This window comes from Crotalus tigris, unplaced genomic scaffold, assembly GCF_016545835.1.
Source record: "Crotalus tigris isolate CLP2741 ecotype Arizona unplaced genomic scaffold, ASM1654583v1 scf7180000017940.1788314, whole genome shotgun sequence".
In the NCBI taxonomy this organism is placed as follows: Eukaryota; Metazoa; Chordata; class Lepidosauria; order Squamata; family Viperidae; genus Crotalus; species Crotalus tigris.
This window is the reverse complement of record NW_024096732.1, coordinates 426,141-450,927: the sequence shown is the minus strand read 5'-3', so window position 1 is coordinate 450,927 and position 24,787 is coordinate 426,141. Positions and strand designations below refer to the sequence as shown.

Here is a 24,787-nt window from a genome sequence, read left to right as displayed (position 1 = left end):
CGGGCCTCCCTAGCCCAGGGGGTCTCCCGCAGCCCCCGGCAGCCCTTCTCACCCTGCCCACCTTTGCAGATATCAAGGAGTCCGAGAAAGACGCTTTCCCACTGCCCAGCCCCCGCCTCGGCCCCAAGCCCCAGGCCAACGGCCACCCCCTCCCGAAGCCAGAAAGGCCGATGAAGCCCGAGGTGGATCTGGGGAACCTCCTGACCTGCTCGGGCTTGGCTGAGTCCCAGGGGTCCTTGCTTTCCTCCTCCTCCTCTTCCTCGGCTGGCTCCGTACGTGGCGAGGACAGCGGGGCTTATTCGGACTACTCCCTCTTGTTTGGCAACCCGCAAGACCCCGATAATGGCAGCCTGCAAGGTGGGTAGCACGGGAAAAGCCTGGCTGTGTCGGGGGGCAGTTTGAGGTAAGGGGGGACCTTATGGAGGGGCGGGAGGGGGAGAGCCCTTGGTTCCCAATAATATTTTAATTGGCTGTGCCTGTAAGCATCCCAACGGCTGTCCCTTCACGGCTGTGGGCAGAGAACCTGAGTGTGCCATGGGTTGGGGGGGGAGGGTGCTGCCTCCTGGTGCTCGGGCATTCGGGTGGGGGAGAAGAAGAAGGCAGAAGGAGAAACTGAGGCAGGGACCCCATCCGGAAGGTCTCCAGGAGGACAGAGCAGGAAGGGGGCTCCCTCCGTCATGCCTGTCCCCTCTTCGTGCAGAGCCAGAGGCTGACCTGGAAGAGGCGTCCCTGACCAGACAAGGCAGTGTCAAGCTGCAGGGCTCCTGGCTGAAGCTGCGCCAGTTTCACGGGCTGCTGGTCAAGCGCTACCATTGTGCCAAACGCAACAGCAAGGCCATCTTCTCCCAGATCCTGCTGCCCGCCTTCTTCGTCTGCGTGGCCATGACGGTGGCCCTCTCTGTCCCGGAAATAGGTAGGGGGCATCCCTGCCCCCCCCCCGGACAATGGCTCCAGGGGAAGGCTTCTCTGTAGTAAAGGGGCATTTTTGAACCTCGCTGGCATTTTTGCTTTGAGCAAGTGATGGAGCCACTGTGGGGAGGGGGGGGGGTTCAAATCTGAGCTCTTCCTGCCCCTCTTTTCTGCTGCTGAAATGGGGGTGTCTTTCTTATTATGCCCCCCTCTTGTTTTCCAGGTGACCTGCCTCCCCTCATCCTTTCGCCTTCCCAGTACCACAATTACACTCAGCCCAGAGGCAACTTCATCCCCTTCGCCAACGAGGAACGTGGCAGCCAGTAAGAGACTTTGCCCCCTCCCCAAGCCCAGGGCATTTCCCAGGATCTGGTCCAAGAGGGTCTCGGACCTTAAAGCTGAGGGCGCAGCAAGGAGACCCTTGCCCATCTCAGGGGAGAGGAGAGAGATGGGGTAGGATCTGCCCTGGTGACCGTTCCCCTGGGAGGAACCTTTCAAGGTTTGGTTGGAATGAATACCTGCTTTTCTCCTTCACACGCCGCAGATCCGCACAGCGCCCGTCACTCCCAGTCACACAGACCCCTAAGGCCCCCCTAATTCCTGCACAGGTGGGGAGCAGAACGGGCAAAGTGGTTCTCCGCTTGCGATCAGGGCAGTAAATGTGGTCAGCTCTTCAGCCCTTTGCAACAGGAGCCTAGATAAGTAGAGTGGAGCACCCAGTTACCAAGGCATTATATCTGCTCACCGGATGAAAGGACAGGGCAGTAAAAACAGGCCCCTGGACTCTGCCAGGGAGTTCCTGGGTCTGGAGGGCTGGAAAAAAATCTCCTCTTCCTCCTCCTGCTTTTAGCCAGCCAGCGCCAGACGCCAGCGCCCAGCAGCTGGTGAGCACCTTCTACCTGCCCTCCGGCATCGGGGCCACCTGCGTGCTCAAGTCGGCCTTCAACAGCACGTTGGACCAGCAGGTCCAGTCGCTTAACCTCAACAGCAACGAGTCCAAGATGTTGGCGGCCAAGTACTTTGATGCCATGTGCCTGGACTCCTTCACCCAGGGCCTGCCCCTCTCCAACTTCGTGCCTCCCCCTCCGTCCCCGGCCCCCTCCAACTACCCCTTCTCTCTGGATGAGGACCTGCTGCGGGCCTGGAATTCCACCACCTTCCCGCCCACCGTCAAAGGTGAGGGCGGCTCCGGTTGGGAAGCTCCTTCCCAAGGGCTGGCTCAGAGGCCCAGGGGCAGGCTCTGAAAATGGCACCGCCTGCGTCTCTTCTTCGGTTGAGGGGGGCCCCCAGGACAGGCTCCCGGCTTGCTTTTCGTCCTTTAAACCGCTTTTCTGTGTGGCACCTCCAGAGTGCTGGGTTTCCTCGGTGAGTGACACTGCTGTTGGTTTTCTCCCTGCCAGAGACGGTCACCTCCACCCCGGCCCAGCCCAGCATCGTCCATGAGCCCATCAGGTGTACCTGCTCCATGCAGGGCACCGGCTTCTCCTGCCCCAGCGGGGTGGGGGGGCACCCTCCCCAGACGAAGGTGGTGACGGGGGACATACTGGTGGACATCACGGGGCGCAACGTCTCCGAGTATCTGCTCTACACCTCGGACCGCTTTCGGCTGCACAGGTGTGTGTGTGTGTGTGTGTGCGTGCAGGGAGGGGACGGGGGTGTCCCCTACCCCCCAGGAGGAGCTCAGGCAGGTGTCTGTTAGTGAATGTGGCTGCTGCTTTCCTGTCCCAGGTATGGAGCGGTGACCTTCGGCAACATCCAGAAATCCATCCCGGCCTCTTTTGGGGCCAGTGCGCCCCCCATGCTCCGGAAAATTGCTGTCCGCAGCACTGCCCAGGTAAGGGCTGGCTGATGCCGGTGGGCAGCCCAGAAGCACCAGCCGGATGGGCTTGAACGGGGGTTCCTATTCCAGTTGCCAGGGGCCCTTCTCTCTGCCCCCCCCAAGCCCCTGGGCCAACACTCCGCCCCCTGCGCCCCCCTCCTAGGTGTACTACAACAACAAAGGATACCACAGCATGCCCACCTACCTCAACGCCCTCAACAATGCCATCCTCCGTGCCAACCTGCCCAGCAGCAGGGGCAACCGCGCAGCCTATGGTGAGCAGTGGGGGTGGGGGGAGAAGAGGGGCGCTGGTGGGCCAGGCAGAGGGAGACTCTCAGGCACTCATGCTGAACTCTCTCTCTCTGCCCCCCCAGGCATCACCCTGACCAATCATCCCATGAACAAGACTAGTGCCAGCCTTTCTCTGGATTACCTGTAGGTGTTGTGTTGATTTATTTACTGGTTTGTTTATTTTACTGGCTTGTTTCTGCACTGTTTTCATGACTTGGGGTGGGGGGGGGTTGAGTTTCGCTTGGATCCCACCTGTCCCCTCTGGCAAGTGATGAAAGCTGCTGTCGGGGCAGGGAGGCGAGGGCTCTCCTGAACGGCCCAGGGCACTCGTGCAGCTCAGCGGGAAAACCATCCCAACCTCGCAGGGGCATCGCCAAAGCTTTGGGGCCAGCGGGGCCGGGCTCTGCAAGGGGGGCGGGGTAACCCCGAAGCAGAGGGACATTTACAGGCTCGTCAACCTCTCCTCCTCCGCTCAGCCTGCAAGGCACCGACGTGGTCATTGCCATCTTCATTATCGTGGCCATGTCCTTCGTGCCGGCCAGCTTCGTCGTCTTCCTGGTGTCCGAGAAGTCCACGAAAGCCAAGCACCTCCAGTTCGTCAGCGGTTGCGACCCCGTCATCTATTGGCTGGCCAACTACGTCTGGGACATGGTAGGCTGGCCGGGGCGTTCGTGTGTGTGTCTTTGGCTGGGACCCCCAAGCCATTGCAGGTGTGGAGGGGGTGACTTTGGGGGCAGGGGGGAGCACTGCCATGCTGAGCTTCTCCTTCGCCCTTCTCTTCTCCCTCTCCAGCTCAACTACCTGGTGCCAGCCACTTGCTGCATCATTATTCTCGTCGTCTTTGACCTGCCGGCTTATACCTCCCCCACCAACTTCCCTGCGGTGCTGGCCCTCTTCCTGCTCTACGGGTGAGGGGCGGCTGAGGGGGGAGCGATCGGGCCCTGCTGAGGGGGGGGCCTCCCCTGACTCACTTGGGGGGGCTGCTGGGGGGCGTCTCAGCCTGAGGCAAGACTCCGCTTGCTCTCCACGTTGTGCTGCTTTGGGCAAACGTGAGTCTCACGGAGTGAGGGTCTGCCCTGGAGGCCACCGCAAGGGTTAGGAATAGAGCCTCCACCGTGAGAGGAAGTCTACCTTCTGGAGGAAGGAGCCGGATGGGAAGGTCTTTGCGCCCTTTCCCCAGGTGGTCCATGACGCCCATCATGTACCCAGCCTCCTTCTGGTTCGAGGTGCCCAGCTCGGCCTACGTCTTCCTCATCGTCATCAACCTCTTCATCGGCATCACGGCCACCGTGGCCACTTTCCTCCTGCAGCTTTTTGAGCACGACAAGGTGGGTGTCAGCAGGGAGCTGAAATCAGGATGTCAGTGGATGACTGATGTAACCCCTTCCCCCAAGTGGGGGATAGTCTCTGCCTTCAGGTGACCCTTTTCTTCAAAAACGACTAAAGGGGTGGAGACGGTGGAGACGCTTCTTGTTCTGTGCACAGAAGCAGAGCAGCCCCAAAATCTGGGGGAGGGGACTGGGCTGGTGCTGCTGCAGCCCTTCCTTAGTGCCTTTTCCTCTGTAGGACCTGAAAATGGTAAACAGCTACTTAAAAAGCTGTTTCTTGATTTTCCCCAATTACAATCTGGGGCACGGACTCATGGAGATGGCTTACAACGAGTACATCAACGAATACTATGCAAAGATCGGTAAAGTATTTTTTTTATTATTTGTTTATTAAATTTGCTCTTTGCTTTAGCCTCGTGATTTCTCCTTCCTGTTTTCTGTGCCACAATTTTATTCCTATAAGATTGCAAGCTTTTGAACGTGTGCAGAGTGGTTTCTTAATCCTGGCTTGCTTAGTGTCAGCTTGCCTTAGATCACCTGGGAAATCCGAGAGGAAAGCAGGGCGTCCTGGCGTTCCCTCCTCTGCACCTCTTAGAGTTAGCAGGAAAACGTTTGTTAAAAGAAAAAGGCAACCTTGGGGCTTTTGTGTTTCACTGGAAAAATAGCTCTGGGAAAGCAGGAAGCAGCCTCTGGTGACCCCGAAAAGCCCTGAGCCGAATTCCCCACCCAACCAAAGAAGCCCCCACCATTGGGGGGCTTGGGTCCTCTCATCCCCATTTGTGCCTCTCTTCCTGTAGGGCAATTTGACAAGATTAAGTCTCCCTTTGAGTGGGACATCGTGACCAGGGCTTTAGTCGCCATGACTGTGGAAGGCTTTGTCGGCTTTTTCATCACCATTATGTGCCAGTACAACTTTCTCCGAAAACCACAGTGAGTGTACCAGTGTGTGTGTGTGTCCAGAAAGGGGATTTCTGGGAAGTTTCATTCCCGTCTCAGCTGGGCAGCTTGGAATTGCGGTCCTGCAAATCTCTGCTGGGCTGAGTCTGCCACTGAAGAAGCAACTCCTCTGCCCCCTCCTGCCCCCCACCCCCCACCCCAGGCGTTTTCCCGTCTCCACCAAACCCATTGAAGAGGACGTGGACGTGGCCACCGAGCGGCAGCGAGTTCTGCGTGGGGATGCCGACAACGACATGCTCAAGATTGAGAACCTCACCAAGGTGTGTGTGCGTGTGGGGGGGGAGGTGTCCATTCGAGGCAGGCTTGGCTGGAGCAGGGGGCTCAACGGGAGCAAGGGTTGGGGGCAGGAGAGGGTTGGGGGGGGTGTCTCCTGCAGGTGGAAAGGCCTGAGGCCCCCAGGCTGAGGAGAGGCTCTTTCCCGTGGCACCAGGTGTACAAGGCCCGCAAGATTGGGCGCATCCTGGCCGTGGACCGGCTGTGCGTGGGCGTCCGGCCGGGGGAGTGCTTCGGCTTGTTGGGTGTCAACGGGGCAGGGAAGACCACCACCTTCAAGATGCTGACGGGGGACGAGACCACCACCAACGGCAAGGCCTTCATCAATGGGCACAGGTGCGCCTGGCGGGCAGAGGTGGGAGCTGGAGGGTCCCTCAGGGGCTTCCCTTCTTTGGCCCTGGAATATCCTGGGAATTTACTATCCCAGATTTAAAATGGGGTCCTTTGCACCCAGAGCAAGAAACAAGAAGCGTGAATGCACTGGCCAGTGGAGCCTCCCTGGACAGACAATACTGTTCTGATGGACTGGTTGCAGGAAAGCAACATGAAGAGAACAATATGTCTTCCTGCTAGCTGTTAGAATCCTCTGCTGATCTTAGCTTCTTGTAATTTTTCTCTAAATCCATTTATTCTCTGCTTCATTTTTCATTGCTGTTTGCTTTGAGCGATGGGTCCCGTTTTCCTTTGAATGGGGCTGGGCTGCTGAAGCCCCTTTCCTTCCCACCAGCCTTTCGGGGGGGCTTCCGGGGACCCCCTGGGCAGTGATGAGCGCCTCGCCTTCTGCTCAGCCCGGCTCTTGGTTTCCACAGCATCCTGAAGGAGCTTCTGCAGGTCCAGCAGAGTCTGGGCTACTGTCCGCAGTTCGACGCCCTCTTTGACGAGCTGACGGCCCAGGAACACCTGGAGCTCTACACGCGGCTGCGCGGCATCCCGTGGAAGGATGAGGAGCGGGTGAGGGAGGGGCCAGAGGAGGCGGCTGAGACAGACACAAATCCCGCCCATCTTCTGGGTTTTCCTTAAGAAGGAGAAGGCAGCCGCTGCTTCTTCCGTGTAGACAATGAGTCTGTGGAACTCACCCCCACAGGACAGAAGGGGCTAAGGCCAACCCCCTCTGCAGGGGCTGTGGTGGAACTTCTGGCTGGCCACAGTGGCGGCTGTTGGGTTGTTCTTTGTGAGTGTGAGACCCTTTTTCCTTCACGGCCCAGGTGGTCAAGTGGGCGATGAAGAAACTGGAACTGGCTAAATGTGCCAACAAGCCCGCCAGCACCTTCAGCGGTGGCAACAAGAGGAAGCTGTCCACCGCCATCGCGCTGATCGGCTACCCTGCCTTCATTTTCCTGGTGAGGAGCGAACGTGGGGCAGAGACTCGGCCGGAGGGTGGCGGGTGATGCTTCTCTCCTCTGCTCTGGTGCTCTGACGCCACCCTGGCCTCAGGAGCCTCCCCAAGGTGGTGCCGAGCAAGGGAGGCTCGGCCAGCCTGGGCCCAACTCTGTCCCCTGGTCCCCTCCATCGCCACAGGACGAGCCCACCACCGGCATGGACCCGAAGGCTCGGCGCTTCCTCTGGAACCTCATCCTGGACATCATCAAGACGGGCCGCTCTGTGGTTCTGACCTCGCACAGGTAGGCTGGGCACACAGACAGCCGTGGCTTCCTGAGATGGGCTGGATCAGGCCGCAGCTGCAGGGCGGCCAAGAGCTGGGGGAGAGCCGTCCCCCCCGCCCTTCCTTTCAGCTGCACCCGTCTTCCCTCAGCATGGAGGAGTGCGAGGCGCTCTGCACGCGGCTGGCCATCATGGTGAACGGGCGCCTCAAGTGTCTGGGCAGCATCCAGCATCTCAAGAACCGGTGAGCCAAGGGCGCTGGGTGGGCAGAGCACGGGCACCTCAGAGCAGCTTCTTCCTGGGCCAAGCCTGCTGAAGCCCTCCATCCTGGCCTGGGGGCAACGCCCCGATGTGGAGCAGAGCCTCAAGTGCCCCGGTCCAGGAGCAAAGGCCTTTTGGCCCAGCTGCCCCATCCCGGATGGCCGTTTTCACCTCCACCCCAGAGCTGTTCCCGTACCTGGCCGGGAGGGCGGCTCTTGCAAAGAAGCCCCCTTTCCCCCCCTTGTTCCCGGACAGATTTGGGGACGGCTACATGATCACCGTCAGGACCAAGTCCAGCCTGAACGTGAAGGAGGTGGCTCACTTCTTCAGCCGGAACTTCCCGGAGGCCGTCCTCAAGGTTGGGGCAATTCTTGGGGGGGAGAAGGAGGGGCTTCATCTGGCGGGGGGAGGAGGCACTGACTTCCCTGCCTTTCCTCCCTCCCCCAGGAGAGGCACCACACCAAGGTCCAGTACCAGCTGAAGTCGGAGCACATCTCGCTGGCCCAGGTCTTCAGCAAGATGGAGCAGGTGGTGGACGTCCTGGGCATTGAGGACTACTCCGTCAGCCAGACCACGCTGGACAATGTGAGGGGCCACCGGGGTCCCCTCTTCCCTTTGGCCACCTGCTTCTGTCCGAGGAGAGGACTCGGCCAACCCTGTGCTCGCTGCATTGGCAGGGCAGCGTCACTGGCTGGCTGAGCATGATGGGAAGGCCCACCCAGAGTTACCAATCCTGTCCACGCCACCCCAATCCCTGACCAGGGGAGGCGGGTCAGGCGCCACCCCCGTCACGGGGTCCAGCCTGACTTGGCAGCCTCCTTTGCAGGTGTTTGTGAATTTTGCCAAGAAGCAGAGCGACAACCTGGAGCAGCAGGAGAGCCTCCCGCCCTGCTCGATGGAGTCCCCCCTGCAGCGCCTGCTGGACCTCCTGCGGCCCCGCGGGGCCCCGACCGAGCTGCGCACCATGGTAGTGGAGGAGCCCGAGGACCTGGAAACGGATGACGAGGGGCTGATCAGCTTCGAGGAGGAGAGGGTGAGCCAGGCCGGGGCAGAGGAAGGGCCGTGGGGGGCAGGGGGGCTGGCCAGGCGGCCTGTGGGGACGGCAGCCTCCCCGGGGCAGCGCCCGTTACCTTTGGTCTTTCCTCCTACCCCTCCCCCCAGGCTCAGCTCTCCTTCAACACGGACACCCTTTGCTGAAAACGGAGGGGACGTGGCGCTCGGCTGTGCAGCCCCCCGCCCCTTCCCGCTTGGCGGCTGCCATCCTCGGCCTCTCTGCCCGACCGGACCAGTGAGCGGGACGTCCCGGAGGTGGCGAGAGGAGGCACTGCCCGAGCCTTCGACCTGGGTGGCCCCCAGGATGGAGCTGGCCTCGTGTCCTTTCGCAGATGGCCAGGCCTGGACGTGACGCAGGCCAGCCGTGTGAGAAGACTTGGGGAGGACCGTTTATGCAGAGGAGCAGCTGCCTCCACACCCCACGAACCCCACAGTTTTGGGCATTTGTCCTCGGAGAGACTGCGTGCCGTTGGGCCTCACTGCCCCTTCTGCCAGGTTGTGTTGGATCCGACTGCGGAGGCGGCTGGGTGGTGCCGGCCTTTCTGGCAAGGGAAGCACGTGATGCCAAGGGGAGGGGATCCCCTGGGACAAACCTCAGGGTGGCGTCCAGGGGCTTCTCGATCCCTCCCAGGACATCCGCTCTCCTCTTTCCCCTCTCTCCCTCAGCCCCAAGACCAAAGCCCCCGGGCGGCTGCCTGAGGCTTGGAAAGGGCTGGGCCTCTGGTTCCCTGCTCAAAAGGGAGCCAGCCCCCCCCCCCGAAAGCAGCCCAGGGCCGTGCCCGTTTCCTCTAACCAGGCTTGGAGCTTTTTGCTTCCGGATCTGCTTTTCAAGGCATCCAGCACCACGACTGGGCCCAAAGCTTCCCAAGTGGCCGAGGCCCCCCAGGAGCCCTCCCCCCGCTCGGGAGTGGGGCGGCAGCTTTCCACGCCTCTGCTTGCGCCCTAATCCGGCATGGCATGAACCGGAAGCCTCCAGCGAGATCACGAGGGCCTTTCCAGCTCTCGGCTCTCCTGCTTGCGGTCCCGGTGAGCCCGTGGATCCGTACAGTTGCCTCTTCACCAAGAGGAGCCGAGGGGGTCTTCTCCAGCACCCGGGATTGCCTCAGATGTGTGGGACTCCAACTTGTGATGCCCCAGCAGGTGGCTGGGGAAGATGGGAACTGTAGTCTGAAGTGCAAGGTGGGGCTGCAGTTAGAGAAACCTGGGGCACCCTTTCCTGCTGGGGAATGGCACCCCCCCTCCCCCCGTGGCAACTTGCCCTCCCCCCTCCGGCTGTCCTGTTTGCACTGACCTTCAGAGAAGCCAAGAGGCCAGCAGGGCCCCCCCCCCAACTGAAGAGGAGGGGACACCTTGGGGACCAGGGCCAGGATGGCTCCCTTGCCAGCGAGGCAGCTTCTCAGCACGGAACAAGCGCAAATCGTATTTTGGGAAAGAGGGAGGTTTTAGACAAAGATTGCATCGGTTTATTTTGGGCTTAGCAAGCACAATGTTGTTTTTTTTATTTATTGGAGCGCTGGGGAGGGGTGTGGAGGAGAGTGTGTGCCTGGGCGGCGTGTGGAACTGATTGGGACTCTGCTGAGTTCTCTCTTTCCCCACAACAGCTGTGGGCCTTTGCCAGTCCCCTCTCGGGGTCCCCCAGGATGGGGGTGAAAGTGGGCCCTGAAGCCCCGGCGCAGAGGGAGACACCAGGCCAGCTGCAAAGAGGCACCGGCTGCGGAGGGTGCTCTGGTGAGCCGGCCCCTTCTCAGCCGGGGTCTGGTCTGCTGGGCCCTCCGGCCCTTCTCTCTTGAGCCCCGCTGGGGCGGCTTGCTCTCTCGGCAAAGAGCCTGGCTGTTGCTAGAACCGGAAAACCCAATGTGAAAAATAATTACTGTTTTAATAAAAAAGCGACAATAACCACTTGTTGTTTGGCAGAGATTTTTGTGGGGGTCCTGGGATTTGCCTTGCAAGGGTGAGCAGGAGCAAAGAGCGAATCCCACCCCAAAAAACACGCTCGAAGAGGAGGCGGACTGCGGCTGGTTCGGATTTTGTCTGGGCAAGTTGTGAGCGGGTTTAAGAGCGACACCACCATCCCTCCTGCAGGGTGGGGCGTCTTGGTTCAGCCCCTGTTCACTTACCTGTGTTCGGTTTCTTAAGTCATTTCCCCCTCATCAAGACAGGCTGGGGGCGATGGGGGCAGGGGGGCTGCTTCGAACCCCGTCTTTCGGTCCTGGGCGTGGCAGGCTGGCATGTTCCACGGAGCCACCCAGCCGAGGGTTTAATTACGCCCACGCCGGGAACACCTCCTTAATCTCACGGCAGGCCTTCAGCGATCAGGGGGATTGTCCTCCTGTCAGAATACGCCCGCTATTTTAATATTCCCGGAAGTGGGGTTCTTTTTGAAAGGAGGCACACCTTGTCCCTGCTGCCCCAGGCCTGGGCTTTCCAGAGACGGGGTTAAGAGATGTCAGCGGGAGGGTGTTGCCGGGCCAAGGGGGCGCTTCAGCCCTGCAGGAGGAGGTGAAAAATGGGCTCGCGGCTGCTCTCCATGCCAGCCGTTTGCAAGGCTGCCTTGCTTGCCCTGAGCCCCGCTGGGCCCCCCTGGATCTGGGTCTCCGAGAAAGAAAAATGAAATTCAGCCCCAGCCTGAGAAGGATGAGCAGGGGGTGTACAGTACATACCTTTGCAATCAGCATTGTTGTTGTTTTTTGGTTTCCCTTTACAAAACCCAGCCTTCCGGCCACCTCAGTATCTATCAGACCAACCAGGCAGGATGGATTCTTCCTCCCAGTGCTAGTTTTCCATTGTCCAGATCCCCCTCCGGCCTTTCCACCCGGACGACAGTCTCTGGCGTGACACGATGGAGGGGCTTCCCGGAGCTGCCCAAACTCTCTCCGGCTGCCCAGGGACCCTCGGCTCGGACTCTGCCCTTCTGCCGGTGCCACCCAAGGAACCAGGGAGTGGCCGGGATTGGGTGGCTGCGGAAACAGGGCGTTGGGAGGCGAGGAAGAAAGAATGCGGCTGGTGAGGCTCACAGGAGGGTGTGTCGAATTTATAACGCAGATCCGAACGGGTGCTGGACAGCTTTCCCTGCTGGGGCCGAGAGAGGATGGCGGAGGGCTCCAAGCTCCAGCTGTTTGTCAAGGTAAGGCTGGCTCTTGGGCTGGGGTGCTCCAGATGTGGCCCTCGGGTGCCGTGGCCAAAGTCACGGATTGAAAATGAAGGAAGAGCCTCAGGAAGGTCCCATCTCCTAACCAAGGTGTTGGAGAGCCGATAAGCTGAAGGGCAGAGGGGAGAAGCCTCCCCTGACCGTCTCCGGCCTCTGGGCTTGGAGGGGCTTTGTCTGGAGAGGGCCCTCCTGTCCTTCTCCTCACCTGGACCCCAGCCTTCCTTGGGGTCCCAGCCTCTGCTCTCTTTCCAGCTGGGAGGCAGGCCCTCTTGGTCCAAGCCACACCAGGACCTGCCCAGCCATCCTCCCCAGACTTTCCCCTCAACATCTGGCCGGGGGGAACCGCCAGCCCTCCAGTGGGGACCCGGGGTGGGGTGCATCTTGCAGGGAGGCCCTGGGAAGACTGAGTGCAGCCTTTCCATGCACGGGCGGCTGCAACGGTCTTAATTCCCCCCCTTGGAGCCGATCTTTTGGGGTGCAGCTGTGCTCAGAGGAAGCCTTTGCCCAAATCCATTTCGTAAAATGCAACTGCCAAATCTCTGCCCTGAAGTCCTGGCGGAGGGAGCCTCTCCCGGCTAACCTGAAATGCTGCCTGAGTTTTGGATTTGGCCGGGCACCAATCCTGATCCCCGCCGAGAGACGGGCCAAGGGAGAGCACTCTGGTGCTCCACTGGGCGCAAGGCAGCTGGCTGGGCGGGTGGGAGCACATACCCAGCACCCGCGTTCCCTCCAAAGGCAGGCCAGGAAGAGGGTGGGAGGCAATCGTCTCCCCATCCCATAATTGCCTGCGCTTATAACTTGCCTAATGGGACGGAATTGACAAAGGTTGATACTGGACTGCAATCCTGGAGAGTTTTGACAGCAGAGCGAAAGGCTTAAAGGCCTGTTTCTGCTGGCTGACCTACTTCAGTGGCACAGTCCTGGCCGGGAGGATGGGATTTGTAGTCCCACACATTCGGTGGACGCTGTAAGGAAAGATGGCATGCTGGTTTTAAATCTGGTCGGCCCAAAAAGGCCGTGGGGTTTGCAGGAGCTCATTCCTCCTGCCAAACGGCCTCTCCCCTCCCTGCCCCATCTAGGCCAGCGCTGACGGGGAGAACATAGGGCACTGCCCCTTCTGCCAGCGCCTTTTCATGGTCCTGCTGCTCAAGGGGGTCCCCTTCACACTGACCACAGTGGACACCAAGAGGTAAGGGCCACAGGAGGAGCCGGCGTCTTGCCTGCTGACCGTTGGCAGCTCTCCTTTGCCCCAGGCAGGTGATGGGGATTGTTGCCCCACCCACCTGGGGGCCATGGGGTTAGAAAAGCTGCCCTAGAGCCTGGTGTGGGGTGTGGGGAAGGTTGGGGGCTGTTGGGGAGCTGCATCTGAAAAAGGGGGGTCTGTGTCTTCCTGGCTGCTGGGAATCTCCCTTGTGGGGCTGCAGAAGGGGCAGAGCCCTCCAATTCCCAGGCTCAGCCCCCTTTTTGACACCCCCCCTTACAGGTCCCTGGACGTCCTGAAAGATTTCGCCCCAGGAGCCCAGCTGCCTGTCCTGCTTTACGACGGGGATCCCAAAACAGACACCATCAAGGTTGAAGAGTTTCTGGAGGAGACCCTTCCCCCCCCTGAGTAAGCGGTGGGGGGCCCCAATCCAGTGAGGGGCTGGAGCCAAGTCCTCCTTCCGGGAGGGGGGGTTCAAGAGAAAAGAGAAGCAAGAGCTGAGCCAGAATGCCTGCCTGCTCTGCTCTCCTTTCTGTCTTTTCAAAGGCAAGGCAGGATTCTGCCCACTGTGCAGATAGGGAGACTGAGGCAAGGAGCCGCAGCAGTCAGCATTCCTCTGTCTTCTCCGGCAGGTTCCCCAGCCTGGCACCCAAGTACCAGCAGTCCATCTTGGCCGGGAATGACATCTTCCACAGGTTCTCTGCCTACATCAAGAACCCGATACCAGCTCAGGACAAAAGTGAGAGAGAAGGGGCTTTGGACTACAACCCCCATCCTTCCTAGCCAGCATGCTCCAGTCCTTTGGGGGACTGTGCTGAGCCACTGAGGCTCCGTTAGAGCAGCACAGGGGAGGCCCAACTACCTTCCTTTAAATTTGCACCCGGGGCAAAGTGGGGAAGGGCGGCACAAGAAGAGACACGGTCCCTTGCCTGCAAGGAAGGGGTCTGGCCAGGCTCAGATCAAACAGGAGAAAAATCTCCCCTTGGTCAGCGAGTTGAGTGGCAGCCAGTGGGGGTGGGGGATGTCCACCAGCAAAATGGCCTCCTGTCTCTAGAAAAGGGGATGTGAGCAAGAGGTCAAGCGACAGGGACGCGGCTTTGAGCATCTCAAATACCAGAGTAAAACCATCTTTGGAAAGTGTGTGTATCTTTAGAAGCTCAGCCCTGGCTGGGCTGGGAAACAAGGCGGGCTGAATCTTTGGTTTCGGAAGAAATTGCTGAGTTTCTTATCTGTCAGAGGTTGCAGAGTAGCAGACCAAGCCCCCACGTTAGAGGCAGTCTATCTGTGCACTGCCATCTGCCCTAGAGGATAGCTTATTGGGGTGTTTTCCCCACAGCTTTGCTCCATGCCCTTCTCAAAGGCTTCCATAAGCTGGACCAGTACCTGAGCACCCCTCTGGACTACGAGCTGGTGCGGGACCCCCAGCTGATCATCTCCCGCCGGCGGTTCCTGGATGGGGACCAGATGACCCTGGCCGACTGCAACCTGCTCCCCAAGCTCAACATAGTTAATGTGAGAAGACCGTGAGGAAGGCAGAGCCCCCTTCCTCTCCTCCCCCCCCCAGTGAATCCCCCTGGCTGCCCTGGGCACCCTTTCCCCCCCCTGGGCATTTCCTGGGGCAGAATTCTCCGCCACGTCTCCTCTGGGAGCACCTAACGTATTCAAGGAAGGAAGGGCCTCTTCTCCACCCCACCCTCCATGGAGCCATAATTATCCCAAAACGCAGCACAAACAAAATTGGGTATCCCGGGAATCTCGACCTTCCAGTTTGGGATCATCTTGAAAACAAAGTCAGCGGAACAAAGGGACGGCTGGCACAGCCACTCTCGACTGACCTAGGCTTCCCTCCCCTCTTCTGCAGGTTGTGTGCCAGCACTACCGCCAGGTGAGCATCCCCAGAGAGCTGCGGGGCATCAGGCGCTACCTGGAGTCTGCTGCCGAGACCAAGGAGTTCCAGTACACCTGTCCAAACCCCCAGGAGATCATCCAGGCCTACCACGGCGTGGTCAGGCAGCCCCAGTAGCCCCCTGGCTAAAGTCGGGGTTGGCTAGCTCTGCCTGGCCCCCACGACGCCCCCTCCTTCTCTCTCAGAGTCACTCAGAGGGGAAGGAAGCAGGGCAGGTCCAGATCAGTGGGACCTCCGTGGGCACGGTCTTCAGGCGGGTCCAGCATCGCCATCTTCCCTCCCGCCAAGGCAGTGGGTGTCACGCGATGTGGTCAGGCCCTGGAGCCCTTGGGCAGTGCTGGCAGTGCCCATGTGCTGTGGTGGTCCCTCTTCTCTGGAGGGCTCTGCTCACTTCCTCTTGACCAGATTCAGCCCGGAAGATTTGAGGGAGGAGAGTCAGCTCCCTTCACCCCTGCAAAGCTGGCTTTAAGGCCTTGAAGTGGGGCTGGGGGCTTCTTAGGAAGCTTTGCTGAGACTGTGAGACCCTCGCTGGAGCAACTCTGCACACGATCTGGCTCTTGGGGGGTGGTGTCACAGCATGTCTGCATTTCCACATTCTCTCTTCATCCATGGCTCTTTTTAAATACCATATCCACCCCCCAATGTCCAATGCTTTAAATGTCTTTCCCCAAAATTAAATAGATGCTAATATACCAATAGAGAATATAGAATCCGTCGGTTTTTGTGTCCTAGTCAGACTTCTTTCCCTGGAGAATCAGTTAGAATTGAAATATTCTCTCCCTGTTGTCCAACCCCCCAACCCCCCCAGCAGAAATTACCCCCCTTAGTCCAGACTTCTGTTCTCCCCCCCCCATCCAAAGAATTTGGCCCAGAAAGAACAAAATGGAAAGTGAGTAAAATCACTTAATCTTCTTTCTATACAGCACATACAAAAATATACTTGGCATAGTTTTAAGGCTTAAATAATTTTAAAAACATCCATGATGAAGTAGTTCTTTCCCATTTGATTTGGAAAACAGTTCAGGCATCTTCAAAGTCGACCCCCGTCGGGGTCTTCTTGCTAGAGCAAAAGGGGAGACCCCGTATGAGCATCCTTCATGCCTTCAAACGCCCCTCCCCCCCTTTTGCCCCCCCTGCCCTGCCAGGGAGCTCAGCACCGCGAGCGAGGGTTCCAGCCGCCCCTTTTCTGTTAGCAGAATTGGCATGAATCCTCGCAGGAGACGTTCCCGGGGATGTGCATGATGGGTCAGCTCCCTCGAGCAGCCCAGGAGTTACCTTCTGAATCCAGGGTTAATGAGGGACTCCCCAGGCAGACGCCACTTGCTCGGACCAGCCCCTCCTCTGGGCTTCCGCGGACTGAAGTCTGGGGGGGGGGGCAGAGAAATCACAGAGACCTATTCCTTGGGTAACCCAGACTTAGGGGTTTGGGGGGAAATTGCTACTTTTCCAGCAGTTTGGAGCATCCAAAGAGGGGGGTGAGGGCCTCCTGGGGTGGGTGTTCCCAGAGGGCGGCACCCACCAGACCCAGGGACCGTTTCTCCCCGAGAAGGCCACCTTTCCCCCTGGACTGCTTAGGCATCAGTACAACTGGGTTTCTACAGTCTGGTTTTTCCGGCCTGGGAAGCCAGATCTTTCGAAAGGGAGGGGCTGGGGGCAGGTTGTGTCAGCTTTCTTCCCTCTCTTCCAGACTGGTTTGGCTGGGAGGGGCGGAAGTGCCCCCTCCCGGCTGGAGGCCGCCTCTTACCTGCTCCCAAGAGGCTCTGGCTTGGTGAGATCTTCTCGGGGCTCCTGTGGGCCAAGGCGGCGGCTGTGCCCTCTGGGGAAGGAGGGAGACGAGGAGAAGGGGTCAGGCCCTGGGGCCCCTGAACCCGGAAACCCTCCAGGCCAAAAGGGGCCTTTTCCTTTGGTGTTTTGGCCGGGCTCGAACGTCCCTTCAGACGTGCTTGTGCTTAAGCTGCCTTGGGCAGTTTATACCGAATTTAACAGGAGCTCCATTCAGGCAAGAACCCCCAAACGCCGTTCTCTGCCTTCCCTCCACTCTTCGCTTCCCCTGGCCCCTGTCCCCAGGAAGAAGTGCATCTCTCTGCCTTGAGGGCTGCGGCTCCCTCCCTCGCTCTTTTTCTTATGTGCCAGGATTTGCAGCCGCCCAGGCCCTGTCCAGGAGCCCGGCTGCACCTTCCAGGCGTTTCTCCAGCGTCTGCAGCTGCTCCACCAGGCCGAAGGTGAGGTCCTGCAGCTGCCGCCTGGCCTCGGGGAGCGAGGCTTGGTCCAGGTCGAAGGTCACGCTCTGCCCGCCGTCCTGGACCTGCAGCGTGGCCTTGCTGTCGTGGAGGGCGAGGATGGGCATCTGGCCCTGCAAGATCTCCCTGCAAAGAGGCGAGGCGTGACCGGCTCTGCCGTGAGGAGGTGCCCAGGAGGTGCCAAGAGGCAGAGCTGGGCGGGCACTGCAGCCACTCTGAAGTAGGAGGACAAGGAAGTGGATCCGCTTCCGATCCGGGGAGTCAACGGTGGCAGTGAATAGAAACAAGGGCGCCACCTCTCAGCCCCGGCCGGCATTTCCCCTGCCGGCTCTGCCCTCTTCCCTCCAGCTGCCTTCCTCCAAAGGGGTCCCCTCGGAGCCACGGGCTGCTGAAAGAGCCTCGAGGAGGGGGGAGGCGGCGGCCGAGCTGCCCGCCTGCGGAATCCGCCCGAGGAAGCCAGGGAGGGCGCAGGACCATGGCCAGCAGCCCCACTCACCGCAGTCTGGACAGGCAGCCGGTGGCGGGAGAGCCCGGCTCCTCCTGCGCCGAGAGGAAACGACAGTCAGCCCCGCAATCCGGGCGCCCGCCGGGCTCACCCAACGCGTAGGGGGCGCGAGGGGAGGGGGGAGCATTCTGCGATGCAGTGCAAAGGACCCCCGACCCAGGGAGGAGGAGGGGGACCCCGCGCACCTGCCCGCTCAGCTTCTCCGGAGGGACGCTGCAGCTCCAGAACTCGCAAGCGTCGGTCAGGCTGCAGGCAGGGAAGGAGGGGAGAAAGAGGGTTGGCCAGAAGGGGCTTCTCGGAGGCAGGAGCCCGGCGGGGAGGGGGGCGGCGGTTCCCAGATTCTCCGGGGGAGCGCAGGCTAGCCTCCAGATCCGAGAATAAAGTGGCAGAGAAGGGGAGCTTCGGAGACATTTTTGAGGGCCCTTTTCCAGGCCCTCTGCACACGCTCAGGGGCCAAGGAAGAGGTGGCCGGGGGCAGATCCGAGCGCAAGGGGATCCCGACGCCGAAGGGCCGTTCAGCACTTACTGCAGCCGCGGAGAGGCGCCTCCGTCCCCGCAGAAGCAGAGGAACCGCCGCCCGCCGTGGCTCACCACGCGCAGCGGCCCCGGCGGCGCCATCGCTCCCGGCGGAAGCGCCCAGGACCGGCGGTTCCCGATGGCCGCGCTTGGTCCTCGGAAGGGCGTCCGGCCGCCGGTGGGTTCCCGCTAGAGCGGCGAGGCAGCGGCGCCTACCGGTCGAACTCCGCGGCGGCGGCTCCGGCCCCCTCCGCCGGCCCTGCAGAGGGAGCTCTGGCGAAGGGAAGGGAAGGCGCCATGCCGCCCGCCACGGCAGCCAGCTCGGTGAGTGGCTCGGCCGGCGGCGTCTCGCGGGGGCGCCGGGGGACGGGGGGCAGCAGGCAGCGGCCGATGGGCGCGGCGCGGGTGGGGGGCGAGGCGAGCGAGGCGGGCGCCTGGATGGGGAGCGCGTCTGACAGGGGCCGTCTCTTCCGCACTGCAGGAGTGCGCCCTGTGCGAGTCTTTCGTGCGCCTGAAGGGGCTGGCCGTGCTCGCCATGGGTAAGCCCCCGCCGTCTCAGGGGGGCCTGCCTGGGGTGTCCTTGGGCTGCGTCTGGATAAAGAGTGAAGGGCGAAGGGGGGGAGGCTAATCCGTGCCGGCCTGATCCTCTGCTTGTGTCCTTGCAGGTACCGGAGTGGCCTTTGTTGTTCTCCGGAAGCCCCTTCCCCTCCCCTGGAGCGCCCTCTTCTCTCTGGGTTGGTATTTCTAGGGAACGCTGTGCGCGCGTCCCCCCTCCCCAAATCCCAGAGGCAATCCGGCCCTTGGGGTGGGAGGCCAGGCGTTGCCCCCTAAGATCCTTTTCCCTTCGGTTAATCTAGCAAGCCCTATAAAAAGCCCCCTGGGGCATCCTCCGACTGAGGCCCCTGAGGGGGTCCCGTCAGAGGGGAGATGCCCCCAACTCTGATCGGATGACCCCCTTGGATTGGGAATAAAGGCGACTTGAGTGGGACCTTTCTCTTCTTGGCCTCCTGCAGCTGTGGCTGCCTTACCCAGCTATGCAATTACCCGGAGGCAGCTGAAGAAATGTGCTGACTTGTGGGACTTCCAGCCCCCCCCCAAAGGTAGCCCATAGGTGAGCAATGGGGGGGGTTGAAGCTGTTCAAAGACTGCAGCCCCCCTGCAAATCCCTGAATTTCGAGCCCAACCAGGAAGACACCGACGGCTGCTTAGGAGAAGCCATGCAACCATTTGGAACTTCGTGCAATGTGTGAACAAAGTCGCAGGTGCCAGGCCTGCATTGCCCTCCCCCTGGCAAAGGCTGGCAGATTTTATGCCCTCGGTATAAAGGACTCTCCCTTTGACTGGATTGCAGTTCATTTATTTTATTTATTAATTTTTAATACTTGGTTCCTCAATTCCTGCACAGATGAAGGGGGGCAGATGGAAAATGCCCCAAACTCTGCTAAGGCACGTCGAAGTAACTGTTTAAAGATCATTTAATCATGTAAATGTTGTAAAATGCAAAGTTAGCTAATCAAAAGCAGAGGGGATGGACTAGATGCCCTTTGGAATCCCTCAGGGGAAATCCCCGTCAGCTGAAGGAGCCCCCTAAGCCACAGGCCTGATTTTCATTTCGGTGCGCTTGTAGGAGTAGTGGAAGCCTTTCCCCGTTCTCCAGTTGATGCCGTCCGCATAAGACTGGTGTGCTCCCAGCCAGTATTGCCCGTTGAGGTTGGAGTCGTGGCACTCGTTGTACCCCCAGGCCCCTTTGCGCTTCTCAGCACAGTTGAGCTTTGGCGGGTCCTGCTGCTTCTCTCCGGTGGAGAAGGGCATGTGGTTGTGGTAGGAGAGCGAGTCCCCTGGGGGAAGGGAGGTGGGCGAGTGCCCAGAAGGCCAGCCCAGGGCATCTCCAGGGCATTGGCCAGCCAGGGAGGGTGGTCCTTGGCCTGACTGGCACTGCCCAGCCGGGAGATGTTCCTGGAGAAGGACTTTACCTGCAGGGCCCCCAAGGAAGTTGCCCAGAGTCAGCCGATACTGGTCATGTTCCTCTGCCACCTGGAAGGATCCATACTTGGCGAAGGAATGCCGATTCTCAAAATCCATGAAGTCAATACGCAGCTCGTACTTTCCTAGGGAGGAATTGAGAATCAAGTCCACACCTGTATAAACTCACGTGTGTGTGTGGTTCACACAGTGCGTTGCTCAGTCCCCGAGACCCACAGCCCGGAGAGAAGGGCCAGGCAGCAGTTCTCCCCAGCAGGAGGGTCCAGGGCTGCGAGGGAGAAGCCCCTCACCCAGCGAGGTCAAGAAGTGAAGGTGGTCGTTCCCCAGCCAGAATTTGCTCAGCTCAGCTACCAAATCCCCTCTTGTAGGCAGCCCAGTCCTGGAAAAAGTCCACTGAGTCATCCGACCGTCCCTGGAAGACCTGCGGGAGACAGCCGGGCCCCTTAACCTTCCCGCTGGGCAGGCCCCCAAATCATACCCTTCCCTCCCTTCCCAAATGGGGGACCCCAGAACTGCCCGTCTCCACCCAGAGGTGCTGGGCCCCCTCCCGGCGTCCCTCCGGTCCCCCTCCTGCCCCTGGGGGAGCCTCGGTTCCTGCTTCCTCCCGTTCCTGGCAAGAGACGGGCGAGCAGAAAGCTTCCCTCCCGAGTGGGTCTGCCGTGGGCCGGACGCACAATCCATCCGCCTCCGTTGGTGTGTGTGTCGCACAGCACCCGCAGGGGCCGGCAGTCCGGGGGTAGATGGTGTGCCAGCCGCTGAGGACCACGCCCTGGGACAGGAGCTCCTTGCAGCTTCGGGCACCCGGGCAGAAAGGGAGGCAGGAGAGGGTGGCCCTTCTGACTGAGGCAGTCCAACCCCCCCCCACTTTTAGTGCCCCTTGCTTGAAGCTCCTTTCCCAAAGCGCCCTGCCTCTCCTCCTCCTGGCATCGGACTCCCCCTGGTTGCCCCATTACCTTTTGGCCCAGGGGCCCCAATTTCCCCAGGGGTTCCCTGCAAGCCCCTTTCCCCTGTTAAGGGAAGGCAGAGTGAGCCTCCAGGCTCTCTTCCTGGGGGGCAGGGGGGCAGCCCCATCCCGGCCACTATTCAGTGCAGGCTTAAACCAGGGCAGGAGGCTACGTCGAAGGAAATGCCCGCTTCGGGAGAGGGGATTTCCACAGCTGGAGCGCCAGGAAGAAAGGGGATCCCGCCCCCTTGTGCCAGTCTTCTTTTGCAGCACGTTCCTCCTGCCTTATGACAAGGGGGAGGGGCTTCATTGGGAAGGGGTCAGATTCGGGGGCTACCTTGCCCCCCCATCAAGACACACACCTTTGGCTCTGGGAATGCCTGGGGGCCCCTGGGGCCTTGATCATCCAGGTGAGCCTGCACTTTAGGATTGTCAGACAGCCTGCACTTCCCTGCAAAACAGCTATCATCTGGTTGGCATCCACGCCCAATCGGGCAATGTCATAACTTCTCAACCAGTCTTTCCGGGTTTTGCCCCTTCCAGGGATGGGGTGCCTTTTCTGGGTTTCTGGGAGCCCTTTATTTATTCTGAGATGAATGGGTGGCACTTGGGGGGCCCTGAGGTTTAGGGGTGGGAGGGCAGGTGATTAAGAGCTCCTGCTGGGCTGGGGCAAGAGAGCCAAGGGCCCCCCAGGAGCGCCAGGCCAAGCGCCTGTGAGGGAGGAAGGACCCCTCAGCCCAGGAGGCAAGGTGGCCAGCAGGCTGGGGGGGGGCACTTTCTTCGGGAGAGCAATGAGGAAAAGCACACACAATTCTTTTGTTTCCTGTGTTTTATTTGCACTTTGACAAGCAAGGCTTGGCATCGGCACTCTGGCTGGCAGGAAGAGAGATAGGCGCAGGGGCCCTTTTAGCAGAGACGGGGTCTTCGTCCTTTCCCCACTGGGATGGGGGTTTGTAATAGCCCGAATCTCTACTTCTCTGCCTTGAGCTTTTAGCAGGTTTCTGCAGAGGAGAGAAGAGAGAAGAGTCATCCCAGCAGCAGCAGGAGGAGGAGGAAGAGGAGGAGGAAGAAGAGAAGGCATCCATCTCTGAAGTGCTGATGAGCCCTAAGTATCTCGAAGCTCAGCTTGTGAACATGACTTGAAATGAAGGAAAACTCCCCCAGGTCTGCCCAGGAGAGTTTCCACCAGCCCAGAAGTGGTGATTGTGAAGGACCAAAGGGTTACCTAGCTGGACGCTGTTGACAATTTCTGGAATTATCCCCAGAGAGATGGCAACAGTCTTCAATTTCTCCCTCAAAGCCCGCGTCAGGTTGGGCTGAGTGCCTAGAAGCAAACAAGGAAGTGGGTTGGGTTGGCAGGAAAACTGAGGGATGGAGGAGGGGGCTGCTTTGGCTCCCCCCAAATTCCCTGGTTGAACTTCTGGGAGGGATGGAGAGAATTGGAGGGTGGAGATCTAGAGGTACAGGAGGGAAGGGCTTCCCTTGGGGCAGAGATTCTTGGGGGGCAGGAGGGGGAGGAGACGTCCCTCACCTCCCAGCTGGCACTCCAAAGATGGTGGTGGAGGTGGCCTAGTGGGAGCAAGAAGCAAAGGGAGGGGCCTTGGTTTGCTGCCAGCAACATTAAGAAGGGTGAGGGTCTCTCCCGACCAGCCCCCCACCCAGCTTTCTTACCGGCAAGCGCCAGGAAGGTATCCAACTTTCTGGCACCCCGTGTGAGGTGCGCAATGAAATAGGTATTGTAATCCGTTTCCACAAAGCGAACGGTACTCGGGGCTTCATTGAAAAAAGCGTGGAGAGGCTGTTTAGTCACCTTCCGGGCAGGAGCCCTGCATACCTCCTCCCCACCTGTCTCTGGAGTAGCTGCCATCTTCCCTGGGTGGCTTGGCCCATGGACTCGATTGTTTCCTGGCCTCAAGGAGAAGTGTCAAGGATGAAACTGTGGCAGCTACGTGCCTCTGCGTTTCAACTTGCCTTTAGATTAAGGGGGGAAGGTGTTACTCTAAAGTGGGTAAGATGGAGAAACGAAACTTCTACAATTCTGCTGAAGACCATGAGAGCCTGAAACCTTTTCAAGGACACCAGAACAGGTGTGGATTTGAAGCAGACGGTTCCCATAATAAAGTGAAATTGTTAATATAGAATACGTAAGACATTGGGGATTTGGCTGGGAAAATTATTTAAGGCTATGAATTGGTGTTGGAACCTCAGAGTTAGTTTTCCTTCAACATTACCATGCAGCTTATTGAACAAACAGTAAGATTTTCGGGAATGGAATGAACCTGGAGTTCTGTTTGGATTCTCCAGCTGGATGTTGACAAGAGGTGCGGGCTTCTCTTGGGCAGGAGGGGGCAGGCTCACCTCCTGCCTTGCCCAGTGGGGTCTTTCCACACTCTCCAAGGACAGGCAGATGAAGCCTCTTACAGAGGGGGGAGGGGAGAGGAACAGGTGGGGCAGTTGCTCTGGGAAATTCAGGATCACCAGTTGGGCAGAAAACTGTGACTTCGCCAGCCCAACCTGAAAACTCCCGTCAGTAAGTCCAGATGAAGGAGGGAGGGAATTCTCCACTCACCGTTGGTCACATAGTACCCTGGCCGGCCCTCTTTATACATCATTATCTCTTCAGTCTTGCATATGCCGTTTCTGTAAAGAAGAGTAAACCACATAAACCTTTGGGAGGGGTCATGATGGACCCAAGCCTGGCCCCCTTTCGGTGGGAGCCGGAAGAGAAGGGTTGCAGAGAAGAGCCGGGCCAGCTGTTACTTAGCAGCGCTGGAAAGGAAGAATTGAAGGCTGCCTTCCTTTTTCTTTCTTCAATGAATGAAATGGCCAGAGCTGCCGGCCAAGGCACAATTGCCTCACAGCACAGTCTCCTACTGTCAAATCTCAGGAACAACCCCCCCCCCCAAGTTTTGGAAAGCCTCAATTTCTACAAACGTATTTCAGTGGGCTTGTTTTCCCAGCCCTTCACTTTCTGTGCCTCGGCAAGCATCTCAGACCTGGACCCCAGACCGCCTGCCAATATTGGGGATGATGGATATGGGAGTACAAAGCGTAGAAAGGCTCCCAGCTGCACCCCCTTTTCCTCTTCCCCCACCTGCCCTCTGGGGGACAGGAACCGTCCACCCAGCCAGCGAATTCTTTTCCTTATGGCAGATCCCAAAACTTACTGGGGAATTCTAAGTCTGTACTTCAGGTTTCCATTTGGTAGGGCCACAAATTGAAACACAGGGAAGGCCACAGTCACCATCTGTCCAGTAGGAACGGACGCAAGAGGATACCAAGTCTTGGCAATCTAGAAAAGGAGAAGCCGGGTTAGTTTCTTAGCACTGAAGGGGAGGGGCTCTAAACTCAAACTCCCTTGCACCATTTGTAAGGAAAGCCGACCCTTGCGGGGCTGATGATGTTCCCTAGTTGGGTCGTGAAACACCTCCTAGCCAACCACCCAGCACCAAGGGCCCCCCAAGCTCCCCCGGGCTTCTCTCCTACTTAGGGTTGGGAGGAGAAGAAATTCCTTCCAGCATTTTCAGCTCTGACCCTTTGGTTATCGAAGTTTGGCACGATGGGGATGTCCCTTATGGCTCCAAGCCGGCAGACGCCAGCCAGGAGAAGGCTGCCCAGCAGGAGATTCATTGCTGCCACTCTGTTGCCCCCTCTGGGTGCTCCGCTTTGCCCGCTGCTTTTATCCTCTGGACGCTCAGCCAGGTGAATCCGCCCTTGTCCAGGAAGCTATTGAAAGAGGACAGCACGGACCGTTGACAGGAGAAAAGGGGCCCGGATGGCTGCCCTTGGGAACACAGCAGGAGGGGACGTTCCCTGCAGAAATAGTAGCTTGGGAGCAGCACCTTCCCTCCT

At 59.4% G+C, this 24,787-nt stretch overlaps 5 protein-coding genes, 1 long non-coding RNA gene and 1 pseudogene across 10 annotated transcripts in view; 3 read left to right on the top strand and 4 right to left on the bottom strand.

Moving 5' to 3' along the window:
- ABCA2 (ATP binding cassette subfamily A member 2) overlaps positions 1-10,392 on the top strand; it is a 32,234-nt gene extending 21,842 nt beyond the window's left edge. For all 4 annotated transcript variants that reach the window (XM_039344974.1, XM_039344973.1, XM_039344972.1 and 1 more), the window contains 23 exons: positions 70-357; positions 701-913; positions 1,133-1,232; positions 1,760-2,085; positions 2,310-2,523; positions 2,638-2,743; positions 2,892-3,003; positions 3,103-3,163; positions 3,496-3,670; positions 3,812-3,927; positions 4,200-4,347; positions 4,586-4,709; positions 5,145-5,277; positions 5,447-5,564; positions 5,735-5,913; positions 6,387-6,528; positions 6,783-6,917; positions 7,096-7,199; positions 7,331-7,423; positions 7,696-7,798; positions 7,888-8,025; positions 8,267-8,473; positions 8,602-10,392. In XM_039344974.1, the coding sequence (XP_039200908.1) occupies positions 70-357; positions 701-913; positions 1,133-1,232; positions 1,760-2,085; positions 2,310-2,523; positions 2,638-2,743; positions 2,892-3,003; positions 3,103-3,163; positions 3,496-3,670; positions 3,812-3,927; positions 4,200-4,347; positions 4,586-4,709; positions 5,145-5,277; positions 5,447-5,564; positions 5,735-5,913; positions 6,387-6,528; positions 6,783-6,917; positions 7,096-7,199; positions 7,331-7,423; positions 7,696-7,798; positions 7,888-8,025; positions 8,267-8,473; positions 8,602-8,637 (3,371 nt within the window). In that variant the 3' untranslated portion in view covers positions 8,638-10,392. The remainder of the gene's footprint in view (positions 1-69; positions 358-700; positions 914-1,132; positions 1,233-1,759; positions 2,086-2,309; positions 2,524-2,637; positions 2,744-2,891; positions 3,004-3,102; positions 3,164-3,495; positions 3,671-3,811; positions 3,928-4,199; positions 4,348-4,585; positions 4,710-5,144; positions 5,278-5,446; positions 5,565-5,734; positions 5,914-6,386; positions 6,529-6,782; positions 6,918-7,095; positions 7,200-7,330; positions 7,424-7,695; positions 7,799-7,887; positions 8,026-8,266; positions 8,474-8,601) is intronic.
- On the bottom strand, positions 9,986-11,282 carry LOC120308646. The gene is made up of 2 exons (XR_005556897.1): positions 11,154-11,282; positions 9,986-10,822 (listed from the first exon to the last, which is right to left on the bottom strand). It is a non-coding gene; the product is annotated as an uncharacterized LOC120308646 (long non-coding RNA).
- Positions 10,816-15,451, top strand: CLIC3 (chloride intracellular channel 3). Of its 2 annotated transcripts, none has more exons than XM_039344975.1 (6): positions 10,816-11,617; positions 12,721-12,830; positions 13,125-13,250; positions 13,475-13,581; positions 14,179-14,354; positions 14,704-15,451. In XM_039344975.1, the coding sequence occupies exons 1-6, from the start codon at positions 11,582-11,584 to the stop codon at positions 14,863-14,865; spliced, it is 717 nt and encodes a 238-aa protein (XP_039200909.1). In that variant the 5' UTR covers positions 10,816-11,581; the 3' UTR covers positions 14,866-15,451. The 2 variants fall into 2 exon arrangements, with proteins under 2 accessions (XP_039200909.1, XP_039200910.1); XM_039344976.1 differs by having other exon boundaries at positions 11,479-11,617; positions 14,203-14,354.
- Positions 15,452-15,636: 185 nt separating this feature from the next.
- On the bottom strand, positions 15,637-18,156 carry PAXX (PAXX non-homologous end joining factor). Its single transcript, XM_039344967.1, has 7 exons — positions 18,020-18,156; positions 17,679-17,739; positions 17,485-17,528; positions 16,924-17,114; positions 16,493-16,564; positions 16,024-16,111; positions 15,637-15,808 (listed from the first exon to the last, which is right to left on the bottom strand). Exons 1-7 carry the CDS (start codon positions 18,109-18,111, stop codon positions 15,769-15,771), a joined length of 588 nt encoding a protein of 195 aa, XP_039200901.1. The 5' UTR covers positions 18,112-18,156; the 3' UTR covers positions 15,637-15,768.
- A 99-nt stretch (positions 18,157-18,255) lies between these two features.
- Positions 18,256-19,349, top strand: TMEM141 (transmembrane protein 141). Its single transcript, XM_039344970.1, has 4 exons — positions 18,256-18,333; positions 18,491-18,548; positions 18,675-18,743; positions 19,023-19,349. Exons 1-4 carry the CDS (start codon positions 18,307-18,309, stop codon positions 19,118-19,120), a joined length of 252 nt encoding a protein of 83 aa, XP_039200904.1. The 5' UTR covers positions 18,256-18,306; the 3' UTR covers positions 19,121-19,349.
- Positions 19,350-19,459: 110 nt separating this feature from the next.
- LOC120308591 lies at positions 19,460-21,341 on the bottom strand (annotated as a pseudogene).
- A 383-nt stretch (positions 21,342-21,724) lies between these two features.
- On the bottom strand, positions 21,725-24,690 carry LOC120308640 (epididymal secretory protein 4-like). The gene is made up of 6 exons (XM_039344969.1): positions 24,470-24,690; positions 24,103-24,227; positions 23,505-23,575; positions 22,607-22,708; positions 22,161-22,259; positions 21,725-21,936 (listed from the first exon to the last, which is right to left on the bottom strand). The coding sequence occupies exons 1-6, from the start codon at positions 24,563-24,565 to the stop codon at positions 21,926-21,928; spliced, it is 504 nt and encodes a 167-aa protein (XP_039200903.1). The 5' UTR covers positions 24,566-24,690; the 3' UTR covers positions 21,725-21,925.
- Between the last annotated feature and the right edge of the window lie 97 nt (positions 24,691-24,787).

Coding starts and splice junctions, on each gene's coding strand:
- CLIC3 (XM_039344975.1), top strand. CDS start 11,582: ATGGCGGAGGGCTCCAAGCTCCAGCTGTTTGTCAAG. Junction 11,618..12,720: donor AGCTCCAGCTGTTTGTCAAG/GTAAGGCTGGCT, acceptor TGCCCCATCTAG/GCCAGCGCTGACGGGGAGAA. Junction 12,831..13,124: donor ACCACAGTGGACACCAAGAG/GTAAGGGCCACA, acceptor CCCCCCTTACAG/GTCCCTGGACGTCCTGAAAG.
- PAXX (XM_039344967.1), bottom strand. CDS start 18,111: ATGGCGCCGCCGGGGCCGCTGCGCGTGGTGAGCCACGGCGGGCGGCGG. Junction 17,529..17,678: donor CGGAGAAGCTGAGCGGGCAG/GTGCGCGGGGTC, acceptor CTCTCGGCGCAG/GAGGAGCCGGGCTCTCCCGC. Junction 15,809..16,023: donor ATTAACCCTGGATTCAGAAG/GTAACTCCTGGG, acceptor CTTTTGCTCTAG/CAAGAAGACCCCGACGGGGG.
- TMEM141 (XM_039344970.1), top strand. CDS start 18,307: ATGCCGCCCGCCACGGCAGCCAGCTCG. Junction 18,334..18,490: donor CCGCCACGGCAGCCAGCTCG/GTGAGTGGCTCG, acceptor TCCGCACTGCAG/GAGTGCGCCCTGTGCGAGTC. Junction 18,549..18,674: donor GCTGGCCGTGCTCGCCATGG/GTAAGCCCCCGC, acceptor GTGTCCTTGCAG/GTACCGGAGTGGCCTTTGTT.
- LOC120308640 (XM_039344969.1), bottom strand. CDS start 24,565: ATGAATCTCCTGCTGGGCAGCCTTCTCCTGGCTGGCGTCTGCCGGCTT. Junction 23,576..24,102: donor TACAGACTTAGAATTCCCCA/GTAAGTTTTGGG, acceptor TCTTCTTTACAG/AAACGGCATATGCAAGACTG. Junction 22,709..23,504: donor AGGGTACTATGTGACCAACG/GTGAGTGGAGAA, acceptor TTTTCAATGAAG/CCCCGAGTACCGTTCGCTTT.